This window comes from Carassius carassius, chromosome 41, assembly GCF_963082965.1.
Source record: "Carassius carassius chromosome 41, fCarCar2.1, whole genome shotgun sequence".
Classification (NCBI taxonomy): domain Eukaryota; kingdom Metazoa; phylum Chordata; class Actinopteri; order Cypriniformes; family Cyprinidae; genus Carassius; species Carassius carassius.
The window spans coordinates 27,914,885-27,926,461 of record NC_081795.1 but is presented as its reverse complement, the minus strand read 5'-3'; the positions used below and the strand labels follow the sequence as shown (position 1 = coordinate 27,926,461).

General features: G+C 38.2%; 1 protein-coding gene across 2 annotated transcripts in view; it reads right to left on the bottom strand.

Annotated features, from left to right (window-relative positions):
- LOC132123136 (septin-4) overlaps window positions 1-11,577 on the bottom strand; it is a 39,307-nt gene that overhangs the window by 19,503 nt on the left and 8,227 nt on the right. Inside the window, exon 1 of one of the 2 annotated variants that reach the window (XM_059533688.1) lies at window positions 10,397-10,468. The exons of the other annotated variant lie outside the window; for it this stretch is intronic. Within the exon in view, the coding sequence (XP_059389671.1) occupies window positions 10,397-10,399 (3 nt within the window). The 5' untranslated portion in view covers window positions 10,400-10,468. Of the gene's footprint in view, window positions 1-10,396; window positions 10,469-11,577 lie in introns of those variants that run through there. 2 annotated transcript variants of the gene reach the window in all.

Below are 11,577 nucleotides of genomic sequence, written 5' to 3'. Positions count from 1 at the left end.
GTATTGTGTTAGTGTATTACTGGATTTAGAAAATTAGTGTTGTAGTTTAGTTTACAATGTGTGATTTTGAGCTGGAAATGAACCGTTTTACCAGTTGTGTGTTAAGAGTTTATAAAAACTGTTAAGAGAACTGAAAAAATTGTCATAGCAATTGCAAAAAAAAAAAAAACCTAAAGTCTCACCATTTTGGAAAGTAGCTATTGACTTTCTTTGCTCTATTTCTGCTGAGGCACACATACACGTCCTCTGTCAAAATTGATGAAAATATTTCAAGGTAACTATATTCAATTAAACTCATTCTGCCACATGCCACAATATATCAGATCATTTTAATGTATATTTTCCAAAAGGAATCAATTTCAGTTGAAAACAGTGAGCAGAGAATGCTAAACATTAATTGTTAGCTTTCAGTTGTTTTTGTATGATAATGCTAAATAAATCTGTATGCATTATTTGATCTATAGCATAATGTATATCAATTTATACATTTAGTTTATTATTGAAAATCATTATGCTTACTAGTAATACAAGTAATTCTATCCCTTAAATGGATATTAGTTTTGTTATGGTGCGTAAGGATGTCCTGGTCTCAGGTCTGAATCAGATCACTTACTAAAGGAACAGCATATCTCTCCTCAATAAATCATTCATGAAACGTAATGGTGCAGGATGAGTTACACGCCGAAGACAGGAACGAACTGTGTTTCAGTAACAGTGAATCAAACACAAGAAACATATCAAAGTGTGCTCAGAACTTCCCACAGAGAGCACATGTTATGGTCTCTAGGTCTGAAAACACTCTCGCTGTTTCCCACACACCTCGCTAGTTCTTAACTGCAGACTGTGCTCTCAAGAACCGGCTTCCTGTCACATTCAATTAGAGTCTTTATCTACAAGCCTTCTAACTTCCTGTTCCAACCCGATGCAGCTTGGGCGATATCCCCTCCCTTCGGCCGTCGAGATCTGCTGATGAAGCACTTCCCACAGCGGGAGAAAGGCCAGACGAGGTGCGGAGAGATGCCGTCCCCGGTCATGTGCGGCTGCTCCCCTGCTAGTGACGGTTTACAGATCAGAATAACAGCGCTGACTCTTACTGCTTAGTTCTGTGGAAATCCCAAGACTTCATTTCCGCAAAGGAAATGAGCAGACAAGCTATGCTTCAGGTCGTTGTACAGTTATGCCAACTTAAGCTCATAGAAATCAAAGCAGCCAGTTAAAGTGACAGTTCACCCAGAAATGCTCATGCTGTCATCATTTACTCAACCTCATGTCTGTCCAAATTGATATGATTCTTGTCGTCTGTGTAACACAGAAGCAGATCAGCAGCTCTGGGTCAATTCTTTACACAGCTCTTGTTTTATTGTGGCTTTTGGATCCTGACGACTGCCCAGCCATTGGCAGAAGTACAGCCAGCAGGGGTCACATCAAACCAGCAGCGGACCTTCAGAACAACAGACCAAAATCAACCGCATGAGAACAATCAAGCACTTTAGCACATGCTAATGAGCCTTGTTCAGACGAATACTGCGGCATTCTCCAACAGCCATGACTCTCCAGAGGGATTACACTGTCTATTGACTTTCAGTGGACCTCGAGTGAAAGAAATAGTGAATGGCACAATTACTTCTCCCACAAAGAATAATGATTCATGGTCTAAATGGTTCTTATGTAAAGTTTTCTGTGCCAAAACGGCAAGGGGTGGAGACCGACTTCACCTGCGATACAAACAATCGTTGTAGACATAACAGCAGAGGAATGTGGAAGGTCGTGCCCTGGTCTTGGATTTGCTTTCTGCGTTGTGAAAGAGCTTTAGCCGCTATCAGGGTGGCCTAATTCCAGTGCATGGGGTTCACTGCCAACAGAATGGCCTGACAAAACACCTAAAAGAGTGCGATGGACCAAAAGAAGAGTCCCGTTTATTACCTCGTCGTGGGTCACCATTCCTAATGGCACAGGTGTATGGATGTTCAAATAGATTTTGTGATATGTTATGTTTTCAGAAACATGTGACAACATTGCATTTGTAGTGTAAAGACTGATGCATCTCTAACCATGAGTCCTGTCCTATCAGAAGCGGGTGCACCCAAACCAGACAGTTTTCCAGTCTCCACTGACCAACTGTAATCCAATCAGCCTGAAGAAGTGAAACCAGAGCCATAGTCACTCTCTGAATAGTCACAGGAAACAGATGATTCTTCTGCACAATCTGACTTTGCTGCAGCCTGGAACAGGGGCGTAGATTACGCGGGGGACGAGTGTGTTCAAGTGTGTTCACATAGAGGTTTTCAAGAGCTGGTGTGAATGAATCTAGATTCAAACTCAAAGAGACGGGATAGTCTGCGCATAATCTGATATTTCATTCGGACCCAGAATACAGTGAGATGAACATAACAGAGTGCTAAACTCTCCTGCAGTGTGTGTTTCATTCATACTCGAAGCCGGAGGGCGCTCTCGCGCTAATAGTCATATCAGGAAAATCCTAATATGGACAAAAGCATCCAGCTATCGCTGTATGAAAACAGTTTTACACAGAAAAATAAAAAATACAATAAAAGAAGCCCAGAAACTTTTGGAAACATGAAGACATTAAACATACGATTGCAACAATATACTGTATGTTTTTTCAAGTCATCTCCAGCAGGTGATAAATAAAGTATGAACAATTTATGTGATAAAAAAAATTGTTTGTAGTATATAAACAAATCATTCATATTTGCTATTGTCCAGCAGTTATAGATTTCTAAGCCAATTAAAAGCTAGAAATTAGAGAAAATTTAAAGTTGCCTATAGTATCCACTAACAATCAGAAGTTTTTGAACAGTAAGCTTGTTAATGTTTTTTAAAGAAGTCTCTTCTGTTCACCAAGCCTGCGTTTATTTGATCCAAAGTACAGCAAAACAGAAAAATGTGGATATATTTGGATATATTTCAAAATGAGAATTTATTGATAATTTTTAGCATCAGTACTCCAGTCACACAATCCTTCAGAAATAATTTTGATATTCTGATTTGCTGGTCCAAAAATAAATAAATAAATAAATAATAATAATAATAATAATAATAAAATAAAAACACATTATGATAAAGTTGAAAACAGCTGAGTAGTTTTGTTTTCAGGTTTCTTTGATGAATAGAAAGTTCAGAAGAACAGCATTTATTTTGAAATAGCACTCTTTTGAACAATAATGTCTTTATCATCAGCTTTTGAACGATACAGTGTATGATGTTGCAAAAGCTTTTTATTTCACATAAATGCTGATTTTTGGATCCTTATATTCATCAAAGAATACTGAAAAAAATATGTTTTAAATATTGATAATCAGCAAATCAGCATATTATTCTGATTTCTGAAGATCATGTGACACTGAAGACGTGAGGAATGATGCTGAAAATACAGCGGAGCATCACAGAAATACATTACACTTTAAAATATATTCAAATAGGGAAAAACATATTTTAAATATAAAAAATATTTCACAATATTACTGTTTTTGCTGTACTTTGGATCAAATAAATGCAGGCTTGGTTAACAGAAGAGACTTCTTTAAAAACATAAAATCTTACTGTTCAAAAACTGTTGATTGGTAGCCTATATAGATTACAGAAATATATATATATAATTTCTGTCCCGCTCACTTCTGAAAAGATGGCTACGCCCCTGGTCTGGAATTGAACTACTGGTTTCGTCTGGTCAGAGGAGAACTGGCCCCCAACTGAGCCTGGTTTCTCCCAATGTTTTTTTCTCCATTCTGTCACCGATGGAGTTTCGGTTCCTTGCCGCTGTCGCCTCTGGCTTGCTTAGTTGGGGACACTTCATCTACAGCGATATCGTTGACTTGATTGCAAATAAATGCACAGACACTATTTAACTGAACAGAGATGACATAACTGAATCCAATGATGAACTGCCTTTAACTATCATTTTGCATTATTGACACTGTTTTCCTAATGAATGTTGTTCAGTTGCTTTGACGCAATGTATTTTGTTTAAAGCGCTATATAAATAAAGGTGACATTGACACATGCGAGGTGTCCATACTTGAAGAAAACACCTCAAATGTGCATTTTACTTGAGAAGGTAAATTATGTTGGAAAAAAGTGTGTTGCTCTCTGGAATGGGATGTGGTTAAAATGTTGTTGATATTGTGTCCTCTATTGCAACACCCATCCCTACAGTGTATCCTCTGAACGATTATCCAATTATGCCATTAGAGCGCGCTGACCCTCTGCCAAACGACACACAGACTGTGCTTCAGCCAACAGCCAGACACGTCCAATAACCATCTCCAGAGCTCAACCCCTTCTCAGGGTGTATAAATGATAAACACACCTGAACCAGTTAGTCAAGGACTTCAGGATCACTACAAACGTCCAGGTAGCTGTGCCGAAATAAAATGGTTGCTGCTTACAAGCCCTTCTGACTCCATGCATGAGACTGAGACTTATTCATGTGAAGATCTGGTGTTAGTATGGGAATAGCTGCTATGTGCAAGTTCTGGAAAGGAAAGGAAAGAGCGAGATGTGTGGAAAGTATGGTAAACCATAATCAGAATTTGTGCTCTGCCTTTCACTCATCCAAGTGCACACACAGCAGTGAGAAGTGAACACACACACACACACACACACACACACACACACACACACACACACACACCCGGAGCAGAATAAATGACTGCTTCCAAAAATGTACAGATATGTACTTGGGCAGACTGTACATTGCATTCTAGGTACACATATGATCAGTTCTTACTTCCCATCTACTGTTTGAGCTACAGGAAGACAGTCACAGCCCAAACTCACAGTAGAGTCATCTTGTCAATCTATCAATGACTATCTGGGAAGTTGGACAGCACAGATCATCTGTAAGATCAGTGTCCAGTGTGTGACTGATGTGTAGCGGTGGCTATAGAAATGAAGATTACAGTTATCTGGGATTCAGAAGCTCATCAGTTCTGCTGCACGTGTCTGTGAAAGTATGCCAAACATTATTTCCATTTTTACTGAGAAACCAGGACAAGACTACAGGGAGAACAGACGGGGAAACAGAGGTATTACAATGGAATCTGCCAGAGAATACTTCACATGAATCTTTATCTAAAAATACTCAAACACACACACACATGCATACAACAGTTTGAATATATAACTGAGCAACATGACTGAGCCCCATAAGAGAAATATAACAGCAGTTTCCTGTAGCAGGAAGACATGGACTGTTTTAATAAGATCATTAGACTCTCCCTGAGGATGTGATTTAACAATCAGAGACGACCGCCTGTCCTCTTCCGCTGTCCAATCACTGAAACATCAGCCTAAAGAAAGTCCAGGATGCAGTGGCTGTTAACACAACCAAAGTAGTCCACGTGGAATGCAGCACACAGTTCTTGTGTGAGGAACAGACGGTTTTCACCAAATCGGTTCTCCTTCAAATCTTACTATGGCCCTCAAATCTCATCTTTGCGCATATTCAGTGTGATGTCGCTGAAACACCAAATGCAACATGTCAAAAATGAGTAAGCAGAAGCACAAAAGAAATGCTGAGGCCAGAAGGGAAGATTGACTTGAACTGAATAAAGTGCGTAAGGCGTTACGCGGGACGTCCAGCCAGTTCCATCAAACCTCTGAAACTAATCAGCCAGAGTAGTCTTCATGTTTCTCTCCTCTGTTGATTCATCTACACTGGCTACCTACAGCTGCTGGCATAAAGAAACTGTAAAAAACCTTGACCCTCTAACACTTGCACTCTCTATACTATTTCTATTCGATCCACTCGTTTTCTATCTTATATATAACTGCATTAAACTAACCAGGACTTGTAACAATTACATATAGTTGCTCTTTTGTTGGTTTGATTGTCCTCATTTGTAGTAACTTTGGATAAAAGCATCTGTTAGTGAATTTATGGTGCAGGAGAGATACAACGTGAAGGTGAGTAAATGCTGTCAGAATTGTTATTTTTCAGTACTACAGTCGTGGCCAAACGTTTTGAGAATGACATAAATATTGGAAATTGGAAAAGTTGTTGCTTAAGTTTTTATAATAGCAATTTGCATATACTCCAGCATGTTATGAAGAGTGATCAGATGAATTGCATAGTCCTTCTTTGCCATGAAAATGAACTTAATCCCAAAAAAACCTTTCCACTGCATTTCATTGCTGTCATTAAAGGAGCTGCTGAGATCATTTCAGTAATCGTCTTGTTAACTCAGGTGAGGATGTTGAAGTTCAGTATGAATACAAGCGCTATATGAGGGATGATATAAGCAGCACTGTAAGCGTCTGTGTGTGTGTGTGTGTGTGTGTGTGTGTGTGTGTGTGTGTGTGTGTGTGCCTGAAGCTGCGAGCGAGAAGCACTCACATCAAACTGATAGCACAAGCTGAGATCTGTTTCTCTGGAGGGATCTGACTGTATATCCTCATCTGACCAATCTCATAGCAAACATCTCAAATCAGGAGCTTCGTACAAATGTGCTCAAACAATTAAGAATAAAGTAGTTCTTTTGTGAGTCTTTGGGTATATAAATATATGCGGTCAAATACTTGTGTGTTTTGTTCACTTCAGGCTTTGAATCTCACTGCATTCAGGGTTTTTTGTGTGTAATGTTTTGTTAAAAGTTGTTTGCAATCTCTCTCTAAAATAGATGAGTGTCATATTACAACATATATTTGTATTAAGAGTTTAAATACAATACAGAGAACTCTACTAATATAGAGTAACTGTGCATTTACACTTTGGAGGATGTATTGCCTTATAAAGCTAAAACTAGGTGACTCATGATGTATGTTTTTATGATTTATTAAACGGAGCACTAATAGACTGACATTCATCCAGCCACTACACTTTGCTCTGGACAGACAGGAGTATGTAGGTTTTGGATTGGCTTTGCTTTATTATAAACACATGGTCACAAAAAAATATATATGTATATAATAATAATAACATGTAATTCTGGGCAAAGAGCCCTGCACGGCTATGACACGACTATCAAATCCAAACAGCCAGTGCTTATTCAGCAGCTCAACATGGTGTAATAGGACACAGAGCGCTGTGGCTTCAGCTCATGTCTGGGGTTAACGCTGGCTTTGTCTCACTGATCAGACCCTCAGTGTTAGGGACAGTGTGCACTCATCTTCTGCTGATTTCAGCTGCTGTCGATCATCACCCATGAGACCTGATAAATCACTGGTGTCTGTACATGGTTGGCGGACATGCCACTTTCTCAAGTCTTTCTGCACATTAACATTAGAGAATACAGACCACATTCACAGCATCACAGCAGTCTGGAGTCTCAAGTGTCCTGGGGCAGTTAACTCTGTCCACTCTATGGTCTAAACCAATCACGGTCAACCATCAATCTCCATAAATCCCTCATGTTTTTCCGCTTCTGAATGTGCAAAGCTGTAAGCCGTAAGACTGACTGAGTCTCCAGCAGTTAAAACACTTCACAGAGTCCTGGACCAGAAAACAGCTGATCTGGAGAGAATATTCTGGATTATTTTCATCCTCCATGGTCCATGTTCATGCTGTGCTGTCAACAATAAATAGGACTCATAAGTCAGTTATCAGAAATGAAAAGGACACGTTTGCCCAATGCAAGTCTACAGGAGAAGTCTGTAGACAAGAGGTTTTTAAACTGTTTAAATGACAAGCCCCAACAAGGATGTGAGAGAAAAAAATGAAAATTAAAAAATCAGTATCAGTATTATCAATTATTAAACTATTCTCTGTAATATTTCGGTTAACAGTACATCTGTTTAAAGATACACTGTTGGATGTGTATTTATATAGCACTTTTCACAATAAATTATACAAAATTTTTAATGAAATTACTATTATGAGGTAAAATGTTATAGTTGTTTAATCCCATTTTTCACAGAGCCCAGGCTCACTTGCTGCCGATTGTTGAGTTGAGAAATCTCTCAAAGATCTGACATGTAAAGACTTGTCATGAGTTCTGTATCAGTGCCAGCAGAACTCAGAAGATACCTGTCATTCACCAAAGTCCACGCATCTCTTGTGCTTCATCTTTGCTTATTAAAAGACACAATCAAAATCAAAATTGATCTCATATGCACGATATCTAATACATAATGTAACTACCTGACAAATGCAGCCACTTTTCACTACTGAATAAACCAAGACCTCAGCCTGTTGTTCTCATTGAACATCCTCATTCTTTCAGGAAATATCTAATTATTAAAGACCATTATACCCAAACACATTTGACCACATGAATTCTTCACTCACAGAAATATTTCACCCAAAATTTAAGATTTATGTAATTTTATTACATAACAAATTCCCATTTATATTTTTTTCATAATTTTAACACAAATCTACCAAATAAACTTTATACGATTTATTTTCATTAGGATAATAAAACCTATTTATTTTAAATGCATAATCCTCAGGTTTATGTAATTAGTTTATGTAAAGTGTAATTATTCTTAATTAATAATAAAAAGTTTATTTATTTAAAATACATAAAGTTTATTGTATAAATTGCATAATAATTAAGAGAACTAAATCAGGATAATTAAAAAAGTTAAATAACATTTATTTGAATCATGTTTAATGTATGCTTATATACTAAACCAAATTAAACAATGCATCACATTTATCTTATAAAAAAAATAGAATTAGACAAACACAAAAACAACTCTATTAGGTTATTTGTGAACTTACCCACTGTGCAAAGTTACGTCTTGTGGACGTCTTTTTATGTCTTTGCAGACGTTGAAAAGACGTCCACTGAGGAGCCAGAATGAAAGTTTTTATGACGTCTTTTTTTGACGTCTTCTGTACGTCTGATTTAGACGTTCACAGAACCTCCTTACAAGGTTAAAAACTAGTTCAAAAGTGGTCAGCGGAAATATTTCAACATCATTTAAGGTTCATTTAGACATCATTTATACTGTTTCTGGACCAAATCAACACTCTCAGGATGCATTAGATTTAGACTCATGTTATTTCAATGTAATTTCCAGACACTGTGTTTGACCTAAAATCAAGAAAATAAAATAATCTTCATGAAATAATGAAATAACTGACGATTGAGCATGTGGTAAAATCAACTGCAAATCAAAGACATTAAATCTCTGAAGATCTCAGCAGAGGAGGATCAAACATCTTCACAAACAGCTTCACTCATTAGATTGACTTTATTTCTGTCAGACATCTAGAGAAGCTCTTATTGAGAACTAACAGAGGTTTAAATGTTAATATTTGATTCATTTGACGTCACCATTGTGGTGGACAGTGTTTGGTTTAGTTGGGATCTTGGTCTTCATACTTCTTGTGTTAGCTTGTCTCTGGCTGTTATAACTGTGTGTTTGTGAAACACTGTTGTTGTAGTAAAGAAAGACAAGTTTAAGAGAGCTCAGGTGTTATCAGCTCTTTGTTGGTGATGATAAAGTCATCACATTACAAGTATCTGAGGTCATGAAATAAGTGTTGTTATGATTGCATATATCTCCTAAACCTTTTAACTCTGCAGTACAGGCACCAAGAGCGAAATACTTATTTTGAAGTTGGACAAAATGCATGCGTTTGAAATATTTTGAGCTAAAGCATCATGTACTCACACACAGACATCAAGATTTAGCATATGCATCACAACAATGGTGACAATCAAAACACACAAAATCGCTTCATAGCACAAACTCATCCTTATTTTCCAGACCTTTTTAGTTTTAATTGTCACCATTGATGTGATGCATATCCACAATCTTGATGTCTGTGTGTGACTACATGATGTGTTTCTTAAAAATAAGTACATTCTTTTTTTCTACAACGTGTCTGTCCATGAAAATAAATACATAGTTGCAACAAAACATTAATTACTTATTGTGCTATAGTTTAATCAACATTAAAAGAAAGATATTAGCACTTGAGCTCACTGCTCTCTGCTACAATAAGAGTGTTTTATAACACAACGTTATAACAGCCAGAGACAAGCTAACGCAATAAGTATGAGGACCAAGATCCCAACTAAACCAAACACTGTCCACCACAATGGTGACGTCAAATGATGTTGATGTAAATGATGTAAATTGATCCTCCTCTGCTGAGATCTTCAGAGATTTAATGTCTTTGATTTGCAGTTGATTTTAATCTTAAATTTTGGGTGAAATATTTCTGTGAGTGTTCAGATTTCACCCAAAAGCAGTGCAGAAAATACTAAAGGAGTTTGCATATTGCCTCTGGGTCTGTTCATGAAGTCTCAACATCACCTCACCGCATTAGCTGAGAATGAGCCACGCCGCAACACTAACCGCCATCACAGTCTCAAAACCAGCAGACCAGCATCACAGCGACCAGACTGATGCATTAGATCCCTAAACATGCACGTCTGGGTTTCCCCACAGCAGCTGACAGATGCACGGATCTACTTACCATCCCACAGAAGGCTGATACACTCGCTTGGCTCAGCACAAGACGAATGAAGCCTAACACACACACACACACACACACACACACGCACGCACGCCGCAGCAGTGTGAGAGACCAAACGTGGCCAGCCCAGCACAATAGAGTTCAGGAAATACCAGCAGGAGAAGCAGATAAACGGAGGATATGGAAGCAGCCAAAAAAGATGAAGGGAGGCTCTCCAGCGGGAAAAACACCAAGAGAATCCGACTCAGCTTTTTACAATAAATACAGTACAAACAAGAAGTGAAATGCTCTTCCTTTCATCTGATGCACACAGAACTGGACAGCCCTTTCTCAGTCCAGGCTGGTTTTATTGGATTTCCAGGAGTTTGAAGGCATGGTTGTGTTTGCAGGGCACTTATTTATGAATCACACTATTGACTGGTCACTGTACATATTCCTCCTGTCTTTAATTTGTCTCTCAATCTTTAGAAAGGATCTACAGCACCAAACACGAACACTGCGGGAAACACTGTCAAGTCTCATCACAAAGGAATAATTTAATGTCAGCCTGTGTTGGCATGTACGCAAACATCTCGCTAATGTCCCTAAAGGACGTAGCACTATCTGATCACTTCTGTATTTTCTTTGATATATTGATCTCTGCTATCCCTGAATCTAGATCTCGGTCTCTGTCAGAAGGAGATGCATTAACGAGAACACAAGTGTACTATTTATGGAGGCTATATCTTTAACACCAAGCATTTCTGCAGACTCTGTTGATACTCTCCTTGATTCCTTCAACTCAAACGTTAAGAATGTAGCAGAGCGGATGTGGCGGAAGATGAAACTTGAAATTCACTATAGCATCTACAAAGACAGCCTTCATGCTTTTAATGTGAAACTAGCCACAGCTAGACAGAATTTCTTCTCAAACCTTATAAACAGTAACTTAAATAACACTCGTACTCTTTTTGCCACTGTTGAGAGACTGACAAACCCCCCAAGTCAGATTCCCAGTGAAATGCTCTCAGACAGCAAATGCAATGAGTTTGCTTCCTTCTTTTCTGAGAAGATCATCAATATCAGGAAGGCGATTAGCACATCCTCAAGTAATGCAGAGGTCAGACAGATTAGGCCACAATATCAAAAAGATACTATGTCGATTTTTGAAGCAGCACCTAAAATCATCAACCTGCTATCTT